The sequence below is a fragment of the Barbus barbus genome, assembly GCF_936440315.1.
Source record: "Barbus barbus genome assembly, chromosome: 1".
Taxonomy (NCBI): Eukaryota; Metazoa; Chordata; class Actinopteri; order Cypriniformes; family Cyprinidae; genus Barbus; species Barbus barbus.
In genome coordinates this window covers 8,257,398-8,283,383 of record NC_136729.1, presented here as the reverse complement: position 1 = coordinate 8,283,383, position 25,986 = coordinate 8,257,398, and the positions used below count along the sequence as shown (strand labels likewise).

Below are 25,986 nucleotides of genomic sequence, written 5' to 3'. Positions count from 1 at the left end.
ACAGAGTGCATAGCAAATTCAGTGCATAGGTCCAGAACTCCTAGCGGCGCAACTGGTTGGTTCCCAATTAGTGATGAACAAAATTAGCGTTTTTTTAAGCTTTACCTGACTTGCTAAAACCATTAAAGACCCGTTTCTGTTGTCTACAAACCAGTACACTTATGATTAATATATATAGAGTTTGGATTTCACATACATTGATTCTTAATGGAAAGGCTGGATTTTGCATGCATGGATTCCTATTGTAAAGACTGGATTTTGCATGCATGGATTCCTATTGTAAAGACTGGATTTTGCATGCATGGATTCCTATTGTAAAGACTGGATTTCGCATACATGGATTGCTATTGGAACGACTGGATTCCGCATGTATGGATTCCTATTGGTATGTCTGGATTTCGCATGCATGGATTTCTGTTTCACATACATGGATTACTACTGGAACAGCTGGATTTTGCATGCATGGATTCCTATTGGAAAGACTTGATTTTGCATGCATGGATTCCTATTGGAACTGCTGGATTCCGCATGCATGGATTCCTATTGGAATGACTGGATTTTGCATGCTTGGATTTCTGAAAATTCCAAAATTCTGTTGGAATGACTGGATTTCACATGCATGGATTTCTGTTTCACATACATGGATTCCTATTGGAACAGCTGGATTTTGCATGCATGGGTTCCTATTGGAAAGACTGGATTTTGCATGCCTGGATTCCTATTGGAACAAGATGATTTTGCATGTATGGATTCTTATTAAAACTGCTGGATTTTGCATGCATGGATTCCTATTGGAACGACTGAATTCCACATGTATGGATTCCTATTGGAACGACTGGATTTTGCATGCATGGATTCCTATTGGAACGACTGAATTCCACATGTATGGATTCCTATTGGAACGACTGAATTTTGCATGCATGGATTCCTATTGGAACAGCTGGATTTTGCATGCATGGATTCCTATTGGAACAGCTGGATTTTGCATGCATGGACTCCTATTGGAACAGCTGGATTTTGCATGCATGGATTCCTATTGGAACTGGTGGATTTTGCATGCATGGATTCCTATTGGAACTGGTGGATTTTACATGCATGGATTCCTATTGGAACGACTTGATTTCCTATGTATGGATTCCTATAGGAATGACTGGATTTCACATGCATCGATTTCTGTTGGAATGACTGGATTTAGCACGCATCTATTCCTACAGGAATGACTGGATTTCCCATGCATGGATTCCTATTGGAATGACTAGGTTTTGCATGCATTGATTCTTATTGGAATGACTGGATTTAGCACGCATGGATTCCTATTGGAATGACTGGATTTTTCATGTGAAACTTCACAACGGTAAATGAGACTGCTCTTACAAGTTCTACTTTAAAAAGAAATGCATCTCTCATATGAACCCCTTTGTGAAGATTTAATCCCCAATGTTCCCAGCTTCTCTATTGCATCTCGGTTACAAAGTGACTTCACCAGCTGCACATAAAAAAGATCTGGCTTCATTGTGAGCAGAAATCAGAGGAGAATGTAGACGGCAGACAGATTTTCCCTAAGGCGCAGGCAAAGACACGAGCGCAGTTATTACAGCTGTCCATGCATCGCATGTATACTCCGCTACTCTGTGTTCATCCTGCGAATTCGCAATCAGCGCCTCGAGCTTGGCCATTTCAGGACTATGATAACGAGATGAAACGGATCTCCCAGAATAAGTTTGCGTTGCCGCCACTTCTGTCTTATGATATGAGACGAAATATACTCCCAGCACACAAAACATACAAAAATCAATAACAGCGGCCACCGGGAGATAGAAAATTTTTCCGAGATGAGGCCAGAGAGGTAAGATTAGAGCAGATAGGAGATGGCAGAGATTAGAATGAAATAGAGAGACGGCCACTACAGTGCACAGATGAAAATAGCAACCAGTCGAGTTCAAAACATCTCTTTGGACAGTACGATGTGAAAGCTATTAAAAGCCTGCCATGGAAGGGAGCTCTGTGGTCCGAATACTAAATGTGATCTAAAGCCCCTGCAGATACAATCACATACCCAGCAATCAATGCATTTCTCCTGCCACCTTGATTTGCTTGAGTGGTTAGCAGCATGTCTGCCCACAATCCCTTCTGTTCGCTTATTGTTCATGTTCTTGCAAGGCAGAACTGTATTAACATTCCTCACACTGCTAGGAAATTATTGTCTGACTTTCTGTGTTTTTTCTCTTGTTTTTTCAGTATATCTAAACATTCTTAAATCAAGACATCTTTACTTGAGAAGCAAACTGAAGTCTTGATTTCTGAAAAATTAAGAGAGTTTATTCTTGAAATAATAAAATATATCTGCCAATGGGGTTAGAAAAAGAAACTTAAACCAAAGGGAAAATAACATTATTTTCCAGACCCCACTGGCAGACATTTATGGCATTTTAGGCGTAAATTTGCTTAAATTTGATACACTGTTCAGAAAAACAAGACTGAATATTTTAAGTCATTTTGCTTCTCAAGTAAATATGTCTCGATTTAAGAATGTTTTGATATTTGGACTGGAAAACAGGACACAAATACTGAGTAAGAAATCGATTTTTGCAGTGCAGATATTCTGCTCAGGGTTTGTTCTAAACCTCTAACCCTAAGCACCAAGTTCTGCAATTAATTCAGTGTGTAACATACAGACTTCATTTAAAATGTGTTTTGAAGATAGTCTTAGCTGTACATAGCTAACATAAATCACAAAGGATTATGTTTTAATGCACGGTCACAAGCTCAAAGAAAGCATCTCTTTTGGTTCCGATAAGACCAAGGTAAATACGATTCAATAAAATGCTGCACTGAGGAAACCAGCAGTGCTTGATTTCAATAAGCTTAAAAGTAAAACACTTTGTAATTACAGATCTCACAAAGAATCATTCTCACACATTTGTCAAAATATTTGAATGTAAATGGTTTAATTTTTTCATAAATGACTCATTCTGAATATATCTTTCAAAAATCTGCAATAATGAATATTCAAAGTAGCTGAAGATATACGATCTATTTTAAAAGACGGGTGACAGTAAGGTTTTTAAATTCTTCTTTGATGAATAGAAAGTCCATATGTAATTATTTGAAATAAAAATCTTTTGTAACATTATAAATGTCTTTACTGTGACTTTTTATCAATTCAATGCATTTTTGCTCAATGAAAGTACTAATTCGTTAAAAAAAAGTCAATAAAAAAACCTTACTAACCCCAAACAAATTGTCTTCGGTTATAATTTTTTTTTTTTTTTTGATGTATGACATCATTTTAACTCAGCTGTTATAATAATGTTAATAATATGTTAATAATTAGCTGTTGGTTTTAGCTTTAGCATGGAACAAAGTGTGGCCTACAAACAACTCAAACCAGCTCAGATCTTCTAACGCAAGGAAACATCGACTCTGTCTCAAAACACAGTGCTCACTAGCTTTTGGAACAGAGCTATTGTCATGCTGTACTCATAGATGATGCTGTTGATGAAAACTGGTCCTCAGACACTTGAAGCCATAGAAGAACCTTTTTGTCTAAATGGTTCCATAAAGAACCTTTAACATCTGAAGAACCTTTCGGTTTCTCAAAAGTTTCTTTGTGGTGAATGAAGGTTCTTCAGATTATAAAAAGGTAAGAAAGAGATGGTTCTTTTTAAGAACCGTTGACTGAATGATTCTTTGTGGAACCAAAAATGGTCCTTCTATGGCATCGCTGTGAAGAACCCTTTATTTTTAAGAATGAAGCTGATCTGAAACTTCTGCAGTCCAAATACAAGCCACTGTTCCATGATCAGCACCTTCATCTACAGTACAGATTCAGCGTTTTTGTCCAGCCAGGAGACTGAGAACAAATTCCCCGACTCCCAGGAAGTAAACCACCTGTGCGATGCCGAACAGCGGCGCGATGACCAGTGCGCGACAGTATGAGCCCTTCAGGAACGCAGACGGGCCCTCGTGACGGAGAATCTTACTGATGATGAGATTTTCAGAGAACAAAACTAAGCAAAAACATCATGGAAATACTTTGATAAATGAGTATGGAATTATAATTTTACCTGATGCAATCTTTGACTCCGCTGTAAGTGTCCTCATGACATCCACGGGCCAAAGACTGAAGCCTGGTCTTTACCACTTCAGCACAAACACACACATACAAACCATTAGTCTGCATTCACAAAATACTGTCCCCCCCTTAATCATAGAGATGGCACTGTAATAATACTGATGACATGATATCATGTTTGCTGATTTTATTAGGGTTTTTTAAGGGGAAAATGGAAACTAGTACTTTTAATACCACATTTGCCATTTTAGATACTTAGGCTGCAGCTGCTTGACTAAATTATGTGCTAAAATGCATTTGAGATGCAGTCAATTTCATTTTGGCTTTCATACGTATGTGACAATTGCATCTTTTGTAAAAAAAAAAAAAAAGAAAAAAGGAATATTTATGTCACACTAAAGTGTCACTCACCATTACACACATCATTTGTCATTTGTTTTTCATCCTAATCTGTCATTTTTAACATTGACTCTTGTAGGCAAAACATATTCAAATGTAATTGACTACTTATGAAATGTTTGGGTGTAAGACGCTAAAATACAGGAGCAAACTGCGCTCCCTATGGATTGAATATGATATGCAATTATTTTTAATTAAATAAGGGATCACTCAATATTTGGCATGGTTAACAAACCTACATTTCATGTGAAATTGTAAACATTTTATTCTATATATAAATGTATAAAAATATGATAATATAAATATTTAAGAGAGAGAGAGAGAGAGAGAGAGAGAAATTATTTCATATTATAATTTATATAAAAATGCATTTATATAATTATGTATATAATATTATTATATTTAAACTCATATTATATTTAAATTATATTATTAATTATATTTAATATCTTTGTGTGTGTGTATATTATTTAAAAATAATAAAAGCGTCAGCTAAATGAATAAATGTAAATGTAATAAATGTAAATATATTTTGACCCATTTTAAATAACCCATACTCGGAATTTGTGCTGTGCATTTAACCCATCCAAGTGCACACACACTGTAGTGAACATACACACCATGAACACACACCCGGAGCAGTGGGCAGGCATAATGTTGCGGCGCCCGGGGAGCAGTTGGAGGTTTGGTGCCTTGCTCAATGGTCTCACCTCAGTCGTGGTATTGAAGGTGGAAGAGAGCGCTGGTTATTCACTCCAAAATCAGAATGGCTTGATAATTGAGACTGTTTAGGCTTTTGAGGGATTAAAAAAAGGAGTGAATTTCTATAATTGTAGGGTGGTTGTGTCCACAAACTGCTAAGACACATTTATATGCAAATGAAAATATTTTTGTCTCCTTTAAAATTAAAATATAATCTTGATTCAAGTGATGAAAGATTTCGAAAGTCTGACAGTAATCAGTGCTGAGTACTACTGTAAGGTTAACGCTGCCTGGTAAACATGCTTGATAATGATTAACAGTTGAAAACATTAGAAATTTAGAAACGTAATCAAAGAGTAATCAAATGTAATCAGTTACATTACTTTAATAAAGTAATTGAAAAGTTACACTACTTATTACATTTTAAGTAGGGTAACTTATAATCTGTAACCTATTACATTTCCAAAGTAACCTTCCCAACACTGCTTATGAGGTTCCATTTCAGTTAAGATGCTGTGGGACATAGACAGCTGTCAGAGAGTCACCACAGTCATCCCAGTCTCCACCAACGACACTCACCAGATCCCAATCCCCTGATTTCTGATCATCGCCACCTCTCAGCACTAATCAGCAGCACTATATCCCTGCACTCTTCCCATTCACTCACGGTCTGGTCTCAAACTTTGCATGTTGACTACCCTGACCTAACTCACCTTTTGTCTACTTACCAGTTGCTTCAGTGTTCTTATCCCTGTCCTCGACCGCTCCAGTTCTCCACCGTCTCCACGCTCCACTGTTACCTCCAGATCCCCTGGAAAAAGTAAAAGGACATTCACACTCAGATAAGCCCCTAGAGACATTCCCATTCCCCACCTGCTTACCTGGACATTCTGCACATCTCATTCCCCTCTGCTACTACTCAATAAACCTGTTGATTGTATTGCACTTACCTCTGTGTCCTGTGTCTATCTGCTGACAGAAGACCAGAGCAGAACCAACGACCGGAGATGGAGTTCCCGAACCCCGCTGCTGCGGATCCCCTCAAAGAGCTGGACAGCGCTCTTCGAACAGCTCTCTCTCCGGTCACACACCCTCAGTCTGCCTCTGCCAGTCCCATGGCCATCCCTGCAAACTATTCGGGAGAGGCGGTTGAATGTAGCGTTTTTTTACTCCAAGTGTCACTCTACATAGAGATGCAATCCCATAAATTTTCCAGCGAACGGGCTAAAGTTGCCTTCCTGATCTCCCTGCTTACCGGACGGGCATTGCTCTGGGCACGAGCCATCTGGAACTCACAGACCACTATAATTAACTCTTTCGATGCTTTCTCTTCCCGCTTCAAGGAGGTCTTCAGCCTATCCACCGGCTCGCTCTCCAACGCTGACCAACTCCGTCAGGGAGATTCTTCTGCCAGTGACTATACTCTGCAGTTCCGGACTCTGACGGCCTCGTGTGGATGGAACGAGGTAGCACTACTCCCTGCTTACCGTCAGGGCTTGGATCCACAAATCAGAATCAGAATCAGAATCAGTATGAGCTTTATTGGCCAAGTATGTTTACACATACGAGGAATTAGTTTTAGTGACAGAAGCTCCACAGTGCAACAGAGAGACAGCAACAGGACAGGACACAGATAATAAAGAATAATACAAATATCCAATTAGGCAATGTACAAAACAGCAAAAACACAATATATAATATAGACAATTATGTGTGTACAGGTCTGATATGTGCAAATTTGAAAAATTAGATAAAAAAAAGTAAGCAAGTCTGGTGAATAAATAATAGAGTTGTGTGTTCCGCGTTTTATTGTCAAGTGTTCATGAGGTGGATTGCCTGAGGGAAGAAACTGTTTCTGTGTCTGGTCGTTCCGGTTCTCAGAGCTCTGTAGCGTCGACCAGACGGTAACAGTTCAAAGAGGGAGTGTGTTGGATGTGAGGGGTCCAGAGTGATTTTACCAGCCCTTTTGCTCAGAGCCCAGATGTCGATCAATGATGACACTGTCGGTCTGGAGAGCTTTATGCAGAAGGCTGTTAAGATCTCCCAACGTCTCACGGCTTGTCAGCCGGACATAACCGCTCATTCTCCGTCGTCACAAACTGCCTGTCCTCTGGTACCAGAACTTATGCAAATGGATACTAATCGCCTCTCACGCACTGACAGTGCTCGACGTCTCGCCACGGGGCTGTGCCTCTACTGTGGAGTTCCGGGGCACTTCATTCGGGTGTGCCTCTCTCGCCCCCCACGCCCAGCGGTGAGTACCCTCCAATTTGGAGCCTGCTATCTCTGCCCTACCACTGCTAACGGTACAACTGCTCACCCCACGTCATTTCAGTACCCGCCCTCGTGGATACTCAGGCAATTTAATCTCACAAGCCCTCCTAAAACAGCTTTACCCCGCCAGAGTCAGGCCGAGCTGAAGATCGAGACCATACAGGGAAAACCTCTCAGGCATGGGCACATCAAGTTCCGGTCTCCGCCGATCACTCTGCAAGTAGGCGTTCAAGGATGTGTTCAGCAAACAGGCAGCCATGAAGTAACCACTGCACCGGCCATGGGATTGTGCCATCGACCTGCTGCCTGGAGCTATACTCCCCAAGGGAGGCCTCAAGCTTCTTCTTCGTGGGCAAAAAGGACAGAGGCTCGCGGCCCTGCATCGACTACCGGACCCTCAATGATCACACTGTCAATCTCCCTTATCCTCTTCCCCTGGTCCCGGCTGCCCTCGAAGAACTCCGTGGGGCCCGCATCTTCTTGAAGCTAGACCTGCAGAACGCCTATAACCTCGTTCGTATCCGGGAAGGCGACAAGTGGAAGACGGCGTTCATTACCCCCTCAGGCCACTATGAATATCGGGTCATGCCGTATGGCCTTTCCAACTCTCCGTTCGTCTTACAGGGGATTATGAACGAGGTGTTCCAGGAGTTTCTCCACCGGTTTGTCATTGTGTACATAGACGATATCCTGATCTACACCTGGAACCTGGCCGAACATTGCCATCACGTGACGCAGGTCCTACGCCAACTCAGGAAACACCACCTCTACCTGAAGCTTGAGAAGTGTGAGTTTCACTGCCCCACGGTCCAGTTCCTCGGCTACATCCTCAGTGCGGATGGGATCCAGATGGACCAGGGGTAGGTCCAAGCCATCCGGGACTGGCCCCAGCCTCAGTCAGTAAAGGAACTTTAAATTTTCCTCGGCTTTGCAAATTTCTACCAGAGGTTCATTCTGAACTTCAGTCTCCTCTCAGCCACCCTCACTTCCATACTCCGTCAGAAACCAAAGTCTCTGTCCTGGAACTCCGAAGCTCGAGCTGCCTACAAGAAGCTCATGGAGGCCTTCTGCACTGCTCCCATCCTCTCACATCCCGAACCCCAACTCCCATTCATAGTGGAAGTGGATGCCTCCACCACCGGCATGGGAGCAGTGCTGTCTCGATACCACGGAGAGCCTCCCCGACTCCACCTTTGCGCTTATTTCTCCAGGAAGCTTTCCCCAGCGGAGCGGAACTACGATATTGGAAATCGGGAGCTGCTCGCCATTAAACTGGCGCTGGAGGAATAGAGACACTGGCTGGAGGGAGCTCAACACCCCTTTATGGTTATCACTGACCACAAAAACCTGGAATATCTAGAGGTTAAACCCCCGGAAGGCTCGCTGGGCTCTCTTCTTCGCCCGGTTCCAGTTTTCCATCACGTATCAACCCGGAGATAAGAATGTCAAGGCAGATTCCCTCTCACGTATCCATGCCCCCGACGAACCCTCCACACTTGAACCCATACTCCCTTCAGCCATCCTTGTGAGCCCCATCCGGTGGGCCCTGGATGAACAGATCCGCATCGCCTCCATCACCGAACCCGCTCTGCTGGGAGGCCCAGAGGGCAAAACCTACATGCCCACCTCCTTGAGGACCTCCCTTCTGGGCTCCCTGCATGCTTCCCCGGGCTCTGGACACCCAGGCAGCCAGCGTACTCTCTCGCTCCTCCAAGTTCGGTACTGGTGGCCCAGTATGGCCTGGGATGTCTCCCAGTACATTCCTGGATGCTCAGTCTGCGCCATCTCCAAGACTCCACATCACTTACCCACCGGAAAATTAGTCCCATTACCCATTCCACATCGCTCCTGGTCCCACGTCGGAGTCAACTTCGTCACAGATCTCCCCAAGTCAGAAGGTTATACCTGCATACTCGTTGCAGTTGACAGATTCTCCAAAGCCTGCAAGTTAATTCCCCTCCGGGGTTTACCCACAGCCCTCGAAACAGCAGAGGCCCTCTTCCATAATCTCTTCCGCACCTTTGGCATCCCGGAAGATGTCGTCTCCGAACGTGGACCACAGTTTGTCTCCCGTGTCTGGAAGGAAGGCATTCTTCAAACTCCTCGATGTCACCGTCAGTCTCTCCTCAGGGTATCACCCCCAGCCTAACGGCCAGACTGAGCGGAAGATTCAGGAGATTGGGAGATATATCCGGGCCTACTGTCATGACAACCAGCACAACTGGAAGCGCTTCCTCCCGTGGGCCGAGTATGCACAAAATTCCCTCAAGCAAACCACCACCGGCCTCACCCCTTTCCAGTGCATACTCGGCTACCAACCCCCTCTGTTTCCCTGGACAGAAGAGCCCTCCGACGTTCCAGCTGTCGACCACTGGTTCTGAGCGAGATTTTGGGACTTAGCTCATGTCCAACTCCAGCAGGCAGTGCGGAGACACAAGACCTATGCAGATGCCCTTCGGTCTGCGACCCCCATCTATCATCCTGGAGATAAGGTCTGGCTCTCCACCCAGGATCTGTGTCTCCGCCTGCCCTGCCGGAAGCTGAGTCCCCGCTATATCGGACCCTTTTCCATCGAGAGGCAGATAAATGAGGTCACCTTCCGTCTCCAACTCCCTGCACGGTATTGTATCCATCCAGCATTCCATGTCTCACTCCTCAAGCCTGTCTCTCCCTCTGTCACAGAACCCGATGAGCCTGCAGTACCTCCTCCCGAGATCATTGAGGAGCCCCTAGGCTACAGCGTGCAGGACATCTTGGACTCTCGGCGACGGGGTGGTTGCCTGAAATATCTTATTGACTGGGAGAGATACGGGCCAGAGGAAAGATCCTGGGTGGCCCGGGATGATGTGCTGGATCCCTCTCTCCTGGCCGAGTTTCACCAGAACCACCCTGACCGTCCCGCACGCAGAGGCTGTGGCCGACCCCGTCGCCGTAATAGGGCGTCAGGAGCCGCCCCTGGAGGAGGGGGTACTGTCAGAGAGTCACCACAGTCACCGCAGTCTCCACCAACGACACTCAACAGATCTCAATCCCCTGATTTCTGATCACCGCCACCTGTCAGCACTAATCAGCAGCACTATATCCCTACACTCCTCCCGTTCACTCACGGTCTGGTCTCAAATTTTCCATATTGACTAACCTGACCCACTTACCTTTTGTCTACTTACCAGTTGCTCCAGTGTTCCTATACCTGTTCTCCACCGCTCCAGTTCTCCACCGTCTGCACGCTCCACTGTTACCTTTGGATCCCCTGGAAAAGGAAAAAGGACATTCACACTCAGATAAGCCCATAGAGACATTCCCATTCCCCGCCTGCTTACCTGGACATTCTGCCCATCTCATTCCCCTCTGCTACTACTCAATAAACCTGTTGATTGTATTGCACTTACCTCTGTGTCCTGTGTCTATCTGCCGACAACAGCAAGGCAGCTAACTACATTTAGGAACATATCCTTTGTGAAAAGTAAACATTGAGGATTCAAATAAATAAACATTTACTATTCCCATATGTTTTATTATTTGTGTGTATTATACCCAATCCTGGCTTTTGGCTCATTTTATTTTTCTTGTCATTGTGAATTTGTACTTGTTGTTATATACACTTACACTATTCATAAATATTGGGTCAGCATGCAGCATAACTGTTTTCAACACTGACAAATGTTTATAGAGCAGCAAACCAGAATATTAGAATTATTTTTGAAGGATCACTGAAGACTGGGGTAATGATGCTGAAAATTCAGCTTTGCGTCACAGGAATAAATTACATTTGAATATATATTCAAATAGAAAACAGCCATTTTAACTTGCAATAATATTTCACAATATCACTGTTTTAACTGATCAAATAAATGCAGCCTTGGTCAAAATAAGACACTTAAAAAAATAAATGTGTATATATATATATATATGTGTGTATATGTTTAAAAAAACGAATTGCCCCAAACTTTTTTATTACACATTAAATGCACCCAGTCATATATCACAAACCATCTCACCGTCCACAGGGTTGACCGCAACAGCTGCAGCGCAGCCTGCAAAACAGCCAGAGAGGAAAGAGATGTAAAACGGAGCTGAACCGTCAGCGTTCCTCCTGCCCAGGCTATTCAGGTTAGCAAACAGTGGGAAGTAGATGATGGAAAAGGGCACATCCCTGAGGGAGACAAAGAGGGAGAACACACCAGTGTGAGGTAAAGGATGGAGAGAAAGCACATTATGGATAAATGCGTCCCACACTTTGAGTGACTCTGTTGGACTACCGTAATAGAGTAGCCCCCAGTCCCTTATAGAGACCAGCGATGCCTTTGTCCTTCAGCAGATCTCTGGAGAGTTGGAGGGCCGTGGGAGACTTCAACTGAACAACATTCACTTTGGCTCCGCCTCCTCCGGCATGCTGGCCAATGAGCTTCCTCTGGGCTTCTGTCAGAGACATGAGATACGGTCAGAATAGCATATTACTCATTCTATTTTATATACACTACTGTTCAAAAGTAAAAAAAATTTATAGAAATGAATGCTTTTATTCAGTAAGAATGCATAAAAATGATCAAAAGTGGCATTAAAAACATTTACAATGTTACAAAAGTATTCTATTTCAAATAAATGCTTTTCTTTTGAACTTTCTATTCATCAAAGAATCCTGAAAAAAAAATCTAACATTTAGCATATTAGAATGATTTCTGAAGGATTATGTGACACTGAAGTCTGGCGTAATGATGCTGAAAATTCAGCTTTGCATCACAGGAATAAATTCCATTTAAAACTATATTCAAATAGAAAACAGTTAAAATTGCATTAATATTTCAGAATATTACTGTTTTTACTGTGGGTTTTTTTTTGAGCAAATAAATGCAGCCTTGGTCAGCAGAAGAGACTTGAAACACAAGTATAATTTTTTATTTCCGAGAATAACTAGACGTCACTTGCTACACATGAAACATACAATGGTCTTGTTACAACAATAAAGCATACTAAAATTTCAATTGTAACTAAGTTTCAATTTATTTCGTGCTTTATGCATATGCCATGCTATTTTTTGGAATCAGATTGTTGCACACTGCATACAGCATTGAATGTATATGATGCAGTATATGCAACATTTCATGTTCTCTGTTACACTGTTGTCACATGCTACAATGCATGTTTAATTCAGCAAGCAGAGTCCTGTTATCATCCATGGTTCATATTGTGGTCAAGGTCAAGATGAGTGCATTGCATTGTGGGATGCAACATTACATGCAGTGTGCTCTGTTGTGCATGCCACATTTTGCCAAATGGAGTACATCATCCAGTATTCCATGCATACAGACATTTTGTATATTACACACAATATACATATTGCATACTGTAGAACAGAATGCATATATGATACCGTGCGCCCTCATCATCAACAAGCGACTATCAGCAGACATGAGAAAGTTTTCTATCTTTCACCTATTCTGCCGGCATCCTGCAACTGGATCTTTAGCATCTCCATAGGAGTGGTTACAATCACCTGCCAAAACACAAACCGCATACAGACAGAAGTTACCATTAAAATTCAAGACATTTCAGTTTAAAAGCAGATATATGAGGATTATTCCATACAAACGTGTGTTATTTGAGCTGTAAAGGCATCTAAATTGTTCTTTTGAAATGAGGTCAGTAAGATTTAAATATTAATAAAGAAATTAATTATTTTTCTTTCAGCAAAGATGCATTAAATTTATCAAAAGTGACAGTAAAGGCTTTTACTTTGTTACAATTTTTTAAAATTTTAAATAAAATAAATGTTTTGCTCTTTCTATTCATAAAAAATAATGTATTGTGGTTTCCACAAAAATATTAGGCAGCACAACTGTTTTCAACATGGATAATAATCAGAAAAGTTTCTTGGGCAGCAAGTCAGCATATTAGAATGATTTCTGAAGGCTCATGTGACACTGAAGACTGGAGTAATGATGCTGAAAATTCAGCGCTGCATCACAAGAATAAATTACTTTTTAAAATATATTAACATAGAAAACATTTATTTTAAATTGTAATAATATTTCAAAATTTTACTGTTTTTACTGCAAATCTGATCAAATAATTGTATCTTTGGTGTGCATAAGAGACTTCTTTCCAAAACATTAAAATCTTACAGACCCCAAACTTTTTCTGACTATTATTTCTTATATTTCTATAGATCTGGAAAACACGTTTGAATATTTTGCCCAACATCTCATTGTTTTGCAATGCCAAATTTGCATTTTGGGTGCACTACGTTCCATCTTAGCTGTACTTAAGCCAGAACATCACTTTAAGAAACTCATTACTTTCAGAAAAATAAGCTGTTTTGTGTGTGTGAAGAATGTGGGTCCTATGAGTGCAGCAGAGACACTAACTTGGCAGGTACCAGCACCGCAGCCAGCTAACATTTCTCTAACCAACGCCAACTTCTGTCTGGGAGAGAGCCAGAAAAACACAAAGATACAAAGAGAGCATTATTTTTAGATGAAAATAAGCCCGTTTCCTCTGTAAACAAGTAGCTTTGGGGTCTGACCCTCACCGTTTGATGACATCACACTCCCAAACACACACTCACACACTTATTTCAATAATTCATCGGTTCATTGCAGTCTACTGGACTCTATTAATCAATAATTTAGCCATCTAGCTATTAGTCACCACGGAGCTGCTCACCACAGCTCCAGGTATTCAAGGTGTACCGAGTTATACTGCAATATCAATCCATATTGCAGAAGCTTATACGGACGGCTTTTATCAGATCAGCTCTGTTTTCAAAACTCTGTGAGCAAATCCAGCTCTGTGGATTCATTCTCTTTAAAAAAAATAAGACATGGATCTGAGACTTCATCCAACCTAAATTATGCCCCAAGCAAAAAAGGAATAAATTAAAAAACGAGCATTGCTCTTTCTAAATCAGTGCAACTGTTAAATAAGTTATGAGACCTCCATTACATCCCACTGCTGAGCACATTCACCGCAAATGAGCAAATTTATTCATTTTAATGAATACGAATCTATACTTTGGTTGGACAAAATGGTAATTCCGTAATTGTTATGTTGTTGCAAGTTGTGTTTATAATTACAATTTCTGTTGGCCAAACCATGTATTTTCTATTGATACGTTTTTGAATTCTTTGTTGTTCATTAAATAGCTGAAAAATCCTTTAAATAACCTATAACACATTTTAAATACAATTATGTTGTGGAAGATGGATGGTTTACTTTTGATAGTATTGCAAACGAAAGAATTCTTCTCAAATTGTAAACTACCTTTAGAAATGAACTGAAGTCTAAAGTATGCCAACTAAATTAATATAAGCTAAATAATAATTTAAATAAAATTATGTAATACAAATTATATAATATGTCATATAAACAAAAATATAATAATATTACATATATAAAAATATATATTAATATTATTTTATATATACACTGGCTGTCAAAATTTGGAATCTTGAGAACCAAATCAGCACATTAGACTTATACTAAAGACTGGAGAAAATTCAGCTTTGGAATAAATGTACATTTTTTAACGTATTCAAATTGAAAAGCATTATTTTAAATTGTAAAACATATTTCACAATATTACAGTTTTTACTGTATTTTTGTTCAAATAAATGCAGCCTCTGCCAGCCATTGTGTGTGTGTGTGTGTGTGTGCGTGCGTGCGTTGTAAGTCAGGTTTGCAATTCAGAATTGAGCTAAAAATTAAATGTCATGTCTCTCAATTTCTTAAACAGATCCAATGCAATTGTAAGTATTTAAGTAAGATAATTAAGTCTCTCTGTTTGTCGTTTCCCCCCATACACTTATATAAGAAGTTGAGGGTGTTTTTATTCTCACCCATCCTTGGAGAGCTGGTGTCTGAAGAAATCATTGGCAGCCAGTTTGATGGCCTTTTCTGGAGTTACCAAAGTCAGATTAACCGCAGCTCCTAGAAATGAAAGTGTGAAGGAGAGATATTAAGAAGGAAAAACTCCATTATCTATCCCACTTTCAAGCATGAACAATTCCGTATGATCTATAAAGATTGTGAAACAGTACATCACCTCTGTACATCCCACAGAATCCTTCTGATTGGATGGTTTTTATCAGACAATCAGACCTGTGCATGAAACACATCCTCACCCATATATACAGGTACATCTCAAAAAATTTGAATATCATGAAAAAGTTCATTTTTTCTTGTAACTTATTTCAAAAAGTGAAACTTTCATATATTTTAGATTCATTACATGCAAAATAAAACATTTCAAAAGTTTTTTTTTTGTTTTAATTTTGATGATTAGAGCTTACAGCTGATGAAAGTCAAAAATCTATATCTCAAAATATTAGAATATTTACATTTGAGTTTCAATTAATGACCATCCCTACATTATAAATTCTGGGTATCTCTTGTTCTTTGAAACCACAATAATGGAGAAGACTGCTGACTTGGCAATGGTCCAGAAGACGAACATTGACGCCCTCCACAAAGAGGGTAAGTCACAGAGGGTCATTACTGAAAGGTGTGGCTGTTTACAGAGTGCTGTATCAAAGCATATTAAATGCAAAGTTGACTGGAAGAATTTGGGTAGGAAAAGGTGCACAAGCAACTGGGATGACCGCAAGCTTGAGAATACTGTCAAGCAAAGCTGATTCAAGCACTTGAGAGACCTTCACAAGGAGTGGACTGAAGCTGGAGTCAGTGCATCAAGAGTCACCACGCTCAGACGTCTTCAGGAAAAGGGCTACCAAGCCACTTCTGAACCAGAGACAACGTCAGAAGCGTCTTACCTGGGCGGTGGAGAAAAAGAACTGGACTGTTGCTCAGTAGTCCAAAGTGCTCTTTTCAGATGAAAGTGAATTTTGCATTTCATTTGTAAATCAAGGTCCCAGAGTCTGGAGGAAGAGTGGAGAGGCACAGAATCCATGTTGCTTGAAGTCCAGTGTGAATTTTCCACAGTCTGTGATGATTTGGGCTGCCATGTCATCTGCTGGTTTTTGTCCACTGTGTTTTCTGAAGTCCACAGTCAACGCAGCCATCTACCAGGAACTTTTAGAGCGCTTCATGCTTCCTTCTGCTGACAAGCTTCATGGAGATGCGGATTTCATTTTCCAGCAGGACTTGCCCACACTGCCAAAAGTACCAAAAGCTGGTTCAATGACCATGGTGTTACTGTGCTTGATTGGCCAGCAAACTCGCCTGACCTGAACCCCATAGAGAATCTATGGGATATTGTCAAGAGGAAGATGAGAGACACCAGACCCAACAATGCAGATGACCTGAAGGCCGCTATCAAAGCAACCTGGGCTTCCATTACACCTGAGCAGTGCCACAGGCTGATTGCCTCCATGCCACGCCACATTGATGCAGTAATTAAAGCAAAAGGAGGCCCAACCAAGTATTGAGTGCATAGAAATGAACATACTTTTCAGAAGCCTGACATTTCTGTTTAAAATATCCTTTTTTATTGATCTTATGTAATATTCAAATTTTCTGAGACACTGAATTTTTGTTTTTCATTATCTGTAAGCCATAATCATCAAAATTTCAAGAAATAAAGGCTTGAAATATTTCACTCTGTGTAATGAAACTATATAATATATGGGTTTCACTTTCTGAAATGAGTGACAAAAAATATTGACCTTTTTCATGATATTCTAATTATTTGAAATGTACCTATACATGAACACAAACACAGGCATTCATTTGCTCAGACAATTAAAAGGAGCAGGAAACATACATGCTAGCATAGATGCGAGATCCATTCTTCTGGTTTTGGAGGCGAGTTTTTGCCAGATCAATCGGAAACACGCAAGTGACACCAATTAACCCAGCAATGCCTCCATTGATGAGTTTAGCTGGCAGACTGAAACAACATTAGAGATTAATCTATAGTGTACAAAAGAAACCATGCCATCAAAAAAGAGAAGTTCACTTTATTTGTAAAAGCACTGTATTCAAAATCTACATTTACGATAAGTTACCTTCTATAAAATAAACGAATTAAAACTGCTGCACTGATGCTGCATGTTGAAACATCTAAATGAACTGGTTTAACCCTGTGAGCCTGACATATGAAATAATTAGTGCTGTCAAACGATTAATCACATCCAAAATAAACGTTTTTGTTTGCATATGTGTGTGTGTGATTTATGTATATTTATTATAAATATATAAATACACACACATACAGTATATATTTTGAAAATATTTACATGTTTATATTTATATTCATATAATTTATATTATAAATAAATATATTTATAATGTATTTTTTCTGAAATATATATATGCATGTGTGTATTTATATATACAGTACATTATAAATATACACAGTACACACACATATGTATACAAAAACCTTTATTTTGGATGTGATTAATCGTTTTACATTACTAGAAATAATACTCAGGATTTTAAAAAAAGTTTATTAACCCTTTAAACAAAAAAAATGTTTGCATATGTGTTTTTGTATCAGATTTCATGCATCAGGCTTTTATGGCTCATATAACATACAGAAGTAAGAATATAAAGAAAAAACACCTCAATTTTATTCAGTTAAAATTATATGAAATTTGGTGCAGTTGCTGATATTTATATAGCCAAAAGTAAGAAATTATGTTAGTTTGTAATGTAAATAAATTAGATCTTTATAACTGTATAGCAGACTACTTATAAAATGCATATAAATATCAGATACCACTTTGTATCTCCCAAAAATATGTCTTAGTAAGATATTAAATGCTTACTTTTGATCAAAGCTCTGTAGTATTTATTGTGGGTGTGACAGTGACTGAGAGATGAACAAATAAACATTCCTCAAAAATCTGATGGATCATATTTGATACTCACATTTTAACAGGATTTTTTTTTTTAAACAAAAAAATGATGTATGGATAAACAAGTAAACGTCAGTTGCATCAGTCAAGTAAGTGTTCATCTTGAAATATTACTAACAACATAAACGTTATACTTAAGATTACTTCTTTAAAAATCAGTGAAGTTTTCACAGCCAAAAGACACTTGAATCACGAGCTGAACGTGGACGTTTGTACAATTACACTAAAAGGCCTTTTACTTGCTACAAAGTATAACCTATCAATCATAACAGAAAGCATTATAGATTGTGTACAACAGGTTTTTTTTTAAGAAAGGTTTTGAACATGTTGATTATTTAGAGGCCTTATAGAAATTTGATGATAGAGTAGGCATTATAGGGTTAATTGAACAAAATTAAATAATATTCTAAAACAAAATGAATAAATTGTCAGTAAAAGTAATTCATAAGAGTCTAATCAAGTAGCAATGGCCTGAAACATACATTACACAAGTAAATTAAATAACTTTAACACAAATCCACCCGAGTTCTGAGGTTTGTTACATCACAGTAATACAAGAAATCACACTTAAGGTAAACTTTTGTAATGTTAAAATACTATCTTGCTTTTGTGTATTTGTGTATATATTTTCAGTCTAAGGTGTTAACTATATTTTTACTTTACAGTGAGTATTAGCCATTTCCCTCTAAAGAAAACTCACCTGATCTGCTTGTCAGCCATTTAAAACAAAGCCAAGAATATCAGTGACACAGAGCAGATAATGTGGAATTACATTTGCACATATTTTGAGTGTCAAAAACACGGTTTCTATTACTGCTCCATTTTGTAGTCATCAGGAATGTCCAACATGGCCAGAGAGAAGATGGAGATGATCAGATTGGTTTGCAGACTCTTTCTCATAATACCTAGAAAAGTCATACAAATATCTCCATTATCATCAAACAAAAAATTCTTTGAAAACATATCTTGCACACGCCTGCAAACTTGCTTCTTGGGTAAACTGATTGTACACTGTAAAATCCAATAGTTTACCTAACTTAGATATAATTAGTTATCTTTACTTAGTTGTTATACTTACTAGATTTGATCAAGTTACAGCTAATTTCAAGGTGAATAAAACAAATTCCGTACTGCTTTGATATTCAAATAGCCACAGAGGAACCAATAACATTAATACACCAATGAGAGGCAGCAGTGCACTAATATGTCTAATGAGCAAAAAAAATAAATAAATACAAAAAACAGAAGAAGAAATCAGGAAGGCTAGAGCATGCACAACAAGGTTTTTTTTGTTGTTGTTGCCATTTCGTCAAGAAAAAAGAAAGCATTTTTGAGATGGGGCAATTCTTAATAGACGTTTCACTCATCTTTCTCTAGTTGCATTCACTCATTTCCCAAAGGCATCAATGTTGAAATGTCAATACAACTGAAAAATTTGAGAACTTCAAAACTTAGTTTGCATGTTTGTTTGTTTTTTAAAGTAAGCCTAACTAATTCGATTTTACAGTCTAGGCATGTTTGTACAGAATAACACTGAGAAAACTAGAATGTACATTTCCTGAAGAAAATGTGAGTGGGTGCTTGGCGTGGCAAAACTCGCCACTCGGTTGCTAGGGTACTCTGTTTGGTTGCTAGGGAGTGGCTTGGCAGCTGCCAATCATGAAACTCCAAAGGCTTCTTGTCACTATGAATGATATAAACCAACTCCCATGCCTCTGTGACATTCAGAATGGAAGATATCTCTCTTTGGATTTTGGTTGCTAAGGTACTCTGTTTGGTTGCTATGGGCTGCCAATGATGAAACTGCAAAGGCTTCTTGTCACTATGAATGATATAAACCAACTCCCATGCCTCTGTGACATTCAGAATGGAAGATATCCCTCTTTGGATTTTGGTTGCTAAGTTGTTCGACAATTGTTGCTAGGGAGGGGCTAGGAAGTGTTGAAGTGATTCATGATTGGCTGTTTGCTGCCCCGAGTCAAATGAGACCACCCTCATGTTTCTATGACAATTCAGTCCGGAGATATCCCTTTGATCTCTTTCAATGAATGTCTATGGAACTTGTTGCTAAGGTTCTCTAAATGGTTGCTAGGGCGTGGCTTTATAGCTTCACAATGATCCTGAGAGATTGATTGGTCGTCTGAGTAAAATGAGCCCGCCTCCTTGTCTCTATGACACTGTGATCCAGAGCTATGTTCAATACAAAATCCCTATGCAATTTACCATAGTAGGTAAAACGCATGCATTTGATGGGCCGTCCTGCTCCATAGTAAGTCAATGGGGCAACTTTGGGGGCCTCTTCTGCCCCAGGGGTCAAACTTTTACCCCATTGTGAGGTATGTTCTTACAGATCCTCCCAGCCTCTTCAAATGTGGCAAATCACAAGTTTCTGCGAAATCCTCGCTCTGAGCTATGATTCGTCAAAGTTTGTCGCAATGTTAAGTCAATGCGATTTTTGGGCCGCTTTTTTGCCCCTGGGGCAAATACCGTACCCCCGATCGCTTATAAAAGTCATAGCACACCATTCCCGATTAATCCGCACGATTTGACGCCTCATTCGTTGCTCTGTGACAAAAGCTGCGGGAGGAGTAGCGCGTCAAAATAACGGCGGAATAAAGAAGAAAATAATAATAATAACTAGAATGTACATTTCCTGAAGAAAATGTGAGGGGGTGCTTGGCGTGGCAAAACTCGCCACTCGGTTGCTAGGGTACCCAGGATGGTTGCTAGGGCCGTTGCTAGGGTACCCAGGGTGGTTGCTAAGGTGTTTCTATGCGGTTGCTAGGGTAATCAGGATGGTTGCTAGGGTACCTAGGATGGTTGCTAGGGCGGTTGCTAGGGTATCCAGGGTGGTTGCTAAGGTGTTGCTATGTGGTTGCTAGGGTACTTGGGGTGGTTGCTAGGGTGTTGCTATGCGGTTGCTAGGGTACCCAGGATGGTTGCTAGGGTGGTTGCTAGGGTACCCAGGGTGGTTGCTAAGGTGATGGTATGTGGTTGCTAGGGTAATTGGGGTGGTTGCTAGGGTGTTGCTATGCGGTTGCTAGGGTACCCAGGATGGTTGCTAGGGCGGTTGCTAGGGTACCCAGGGTGGTTGCTAAGGTCATGCTATGTGGTTGCTAGGGTAATTTGGATGGTTGCTAGGGTGTTGCTATGCGGTTGCTAGGGTACCCAGGATGGTTGCTAGGGCGGTTGCTAGGGTACCCAGGGTGGTTGCTAAGGTGTTGCTATGTGGTTGCTAGGGTACTTGGGGTGGTTGCTAGGGTGTTGCTATGCGGTTGCTAGGGTTACCAGGATGGTTGCTAGGGCCGTTGCTATGGTACCCAGGGTGGTGCTATGAATGATATAAACCAACTCCCATGCCTCTGTGACATTCAGAATGGAAGATATCCCTCTTTGGATTTTGGTTGCTAGGGTACTCTGTTTGGTTGCTATGGAGTTGCATGATGAAACTGCAAAGGCTTCTTGTCACTATGAATGATATAAACCAACTCCCATGCCTCTGTGACATTCAGAATGGACGATATCCCTCTTTGGATTTTGGTTGCTAGGGTACTCTGTTTGGTTGCTATGGAGTTGCATGATGAAACTGCAAAGGCTTCTTGTCACTATGAATGATATAAACAAACTCCCGTGCCTCTGTGACATTCAGAATGGAAGATATCCCTCTTTGGATTTTGGTTGCTAGGGTACTCTGTTTGGTTGCTATGGAGTTCCATGATGAAACTACAAAGGCTTATTGTCACTATGAATGATATAAACCAACTCCCGTGCCTCTGTGACATTCAGAATGGAAGATATCCCTCTTTGGATTTTGGTTGCTAGGGTACTCTGTTTGGTTGCTATGGATTTGCTTGATGAAACTGCAAAGGCTTCTTGTCACTATGAATGATATAAACCAACTCCCATGCCTCTGCGACATTCAGAATGCAAGATATCCCTCTTTGGATTTTGGTTGCTAAGGTGGTCTATTTGGTTGCTATGGAGTTGCTTGGAGCTGCCAATGATGAAACTGCAAAGGCTTCTTGTCACTCTGAATGATATAAACCAACTCCCATGCCTCTGTGACATTCAGAATGCAAGATATCCCTCTTTGGATTTTGGTTGTAAAGTTGCTCGACAATGGTTGCTAGGGAGGGGCTAGGAAGTATTGAGGTGATTCATGATTGGCTGTTCGCTGCCCCGAGTCAAATGAGACCACCCTCATGTTTCTATGACAATTCAGTCCGGAGATATTCCTTTGATCTCTTTTAATGAATGTCTATGGAACTTGTTGCTAAGGTTCTCTAAATGGTTGCTAGGGCGTGGCTTGATGGCTTCACAATGATCCTGAGATATTGATTGGTCGTCTGAGTAAAATGAGCCCGCCCCCTTATCTCTATGACACTGTGATCCAGAGCTATGTTCAATACAAAATCCCTATGCAATTTACCATAGTAGGAAAAACGCGCTGTTTCATGGGCCGTCCCTCACCATAGTAAGTCACTGGGGCAACTTTGGGGGGCTCTTGTACCCCAGGAGTACAACTTATACCCCACTGCGGGGTATCTTCTTGCACAGCTTGATAGCCTCTCCAAATGTGGTGATTTACAAGTTTCTACGAAATTCTCGCTCGGAGCTACGAGCCGTCAAAGTTGGCCGCAATGCATTGTCTATGCGATTTTTTGCCCGCTTTTTTGCCCCTGGGGCAAATACCGTACCCCCGATCGCTTATAAAAGTCATAGCACAGGTCTCCTCAATAGGGCGCACGATTTGACGCCTGTTTCATGGCTCTGTGACGAACGGTGCGGGAGGAGTAGCGTGCCGAAGTTTGTACGGAAGAAGAATAAGAATAAGAATAAGAATAATAATAATAAGTATGTGAGATAATAATAGTGAGTGCTTTGACAAGCACCCCCTAAAAATAAGTATGCCGAATAACAATAGTGAGTGCTTCAAAAAAGCACCCACTAATTATATTTTTGCAGTGCTGCTTGAAAACTCTGCTCAAGGATATAGAGTGAGTTTCTGTAACCTTGGCAACTGCTGACTACACCACAAACATCACAATGTTTTCTGGACTTCAAAACCATGTGCAGCGAATCCAGGGAATCAAAGACGGACTCTCACGTTCACTCTGGCCTGCACTAGTATCCATTAGTGAAAACGCAGCACAGTAAATCAAAATAATACCAGAGACAATGGCAGGATCTGCTCGGCTCTCTTCTGTATTCAGGCGATCTCTCTAGAGGCAGTGTGGCGTGTGAAAGCTTGATAAAAGCAGATTTTTGTCTGTGTGATGGGAAAATGACATGGGACACTCTTGCTTTTGTTCATCCTTCTTAATTCTGCCCGTCTGACCCAACCTTAATCGTTGTGCCTTTTATGAATAATACAACCGTCTCACTCTGTTTCTGTGTGTGTGAGAGAGAGAGGGACGTTACATAACTTACTGAGTTATGAATCTAAAATCCACATGAATTATTGGTACTTTCCACAAGCAGTGTGAAAAATACACCTTGAAACTCTTGAAAAATTAAGTCAAACTTGGTTTCTTATTCAACACAATGTGAAATATGAAAAGAGGTGTAATAGTAAAGTAGGTTCTAGCTAAACCTTCAGAAAATGTTGTTTTTTCACCTCAAGGGGTCAAACTGAATATTATAGGTTTTTTTTTTCACAAGTCTTGCCTGAATATCTATATTACAGTTTATCCTTGGTTGTGTTGTTTCATTATTCGCTACCATTAAATAACATAAACTTAAATAAACATATTAAAAGGATAAAGAAAAATTGCTGAAAATGTAGTCGAGTTTGTTTTTTCATTGTAACAGATTGCTCACCAATGGAACCTCTGCAGTGAATGGGTGCCGTCAGAATGAGAGTCCAAACAGCTGATAAAACATCACAATAAGTAATCCACACCACTCCAGCCCATCAGTTAACATCTTGTGAAGCGAAAAGCTGCGTGCTTAAAAGAAACATATTCTTCATTAAGACATTCTTAACTTTAAACCATCACTTCTGGCCAAAATATGAGTCCATAATAACATTTACCACAGAGAAAAATATTAGTCTAGTCTGAAACAAGAGAGAAATATGCACAGATCAGGCATTGTTTACAAGCAAAAAAAAAAAAAAAAAAAACTGTTCTAAACAAATGTCAGTAGATTTTGATGTCAAAGGATAAAAGCTAATTGACTCATGTTTTAGCAGGAGAGATGGTTTGAAGTAAAAAAAAAAAAAAAAACTCGATGGATTTGTTTCTTACAAATTACATGTGGATTATTGTGATGTTTTTATCAGCTGTTTAGACACTCATTCTGACGGCACCCATTCACTAGAGGATCCATAGGTGAGCAAGTGATGTTCAATTTCTGCAAATCTGTTCTAATGAAGAAACAAACTTATGTACATCTTGGATGGCCTGGGGTTGAGTAAATTACATAAAATATTAATTTATAATATGAGCCTTAATATAAGGCAAACTTTTACTCAGCATGGGTACCTCACTTACAGTAAATTGTGATTAAAGTGATTAACTTACAGTTTTTCCCATATACTGTATATTACAGAAAACTGTTTGATGCATTACATTCATTTAGCAGATATTTATATCCAAAGAGACTTAAAGTGCATTCAAGCAATAGATTTAATCTAAGCATTGTTTGGGAATCAAAGCCAAGATCAGCACAATGTTCTATACTGAGTTAGAGTGTAACACACCTAATAGTTCTCTCTCTAATGAACATGTAATTTGTACTTTCAATGCTTAAAGAATTAATGGGAAATTGCCAGTTAAGATATGTAAAATCAGAAAGAGAAATTTTCAATTTCCTCTCAATAGCCTAAAAATTTCTCCAGTTTACAAGCTAACAAAACATGGCAACAGCAACACTGGCGGCTGATAAAGTGCTTTGTGGCTGAAGCTCCAGCACAGCGGTTCTTTAATAAGTCATGATTGACAAGTGAGGACTTGTGGCAGTTCTATTAAAATGGCTCTTTGAAAAGTACAAATGAAAAGCTTCCCAAAAAGTAGCTTTTTAGAGGGACTTGTAGATCAAAACTGTTTTTTTTTAAAACCAGCTCAGAAAAAAATTAAAATGACAAAAAACACCCTCTTAACATCAACGGACAGCAATCCACAATCAAAATAGAAACCAGCTTTTTCTTCATAGAAAAGACCCCCATCAATCTCACATGTGTCTCAAACAGTGCTCAAGATAAAGCCTGTAATCAAATCTCATCAAATTCCTCCAAAACTATCTGATCTGAGCTCTGTTCACAAGCATATATTCACCCACAGCTCTATACAGTCATATCATTTGTATCTATTCTTATTAATAAGAAATTAGAAGAAACATCTGAGGCCAAGTCAACACTTACCTGAAACCCAACTGAGAGCTTCATTAAGTCTCCTGAGCTATGAACAAGCAACTCGATAGATTTGTCTTCTGGGCTAAGGCTTTGAGTTTTTTTATTCTTTGCACTACAGCTAAAACAAGCCTGTTGAATGATGTGACAAATAAAAGTCTGGCAAAGCCAGCAGACTCACATTTATCCTGAATCCACAGGCAGTCTTCACAATGCATCCCATTGAGAGATTATGTTCAGAAACCCAAAACCAGCCATTGATAAGACTGCAGGAACAGAGGCTGCTAGTGTACAAGGCAGGAGAGAGAGAAAGTAAATATAAGGGTGTTCAAAGAGGAAGAGAGAGAAAAGACCTGGGAGGGAAGATG

The 25,986-nt window shown here is 40.0% G+C and overlaps 1 protein-coding gene across 1 annotated transcript; it reads right to left on the bottom strand.

Moving 5' to 3' along the window:
- Positions 1-2,934: 2,934 nt before the first annotated feature.
- On the bottom strand, positions 2,935-25,909 carry LOC306859078 (mitochondrial glutamate carrier 1-like). The gene is made up of 11 exons (XM_079399886.1): positions 25,800-25,909; positions 18,968-19,172; positions 17,169-17,294; positions 15,492-15,547; positions 15,286-15,376; positions 13,816-13,873; positions 12,884-12,944; positions 11,710-11,869; positions 11,449-11,603; positions 4,068-4,143; positions 2,935-3,982 (listed from the first exon to the last, which is right to left on the bottom strand). Exons 2-11 carry the CDS (start codon positions 18,985-18,987, stop codon positions 3,829-3,831), a joined length of 957 nt encoding a protein of 318 aa, XP_079256012.1. The 5' UTR covers positions 18,988-19,172; positions 25,800-25,909; the 3' UTR covers positions 2,935-3,828.
- Between the last annotated feature and the right edge of the window lie 77 nt (positions 25,910-25,986).

Bases quoted from the DNA above. Each gene is read 5' to 3' on its own strand.
- LOC306859078 (XM_079399886.1), bottom strand. From the start codon at position 18,987: ATGGCTGACAAGCAGATCAG. The intron at 13,874-15,285 runs GTGAGAATAAAA...GCTCTCTCCCAG, and splicing joins CACCAGCTCTCCAAGGATGG to ACAGAAGTTGGCGTTGGTTA. The intron at 11,870-12,883 runs GTGAAAGATAGA...TGTCTCTGACAG, and splicing joins GCAGGATGCCGGCAGAATAG to AAGCCCAGAGGAAGCTCATT.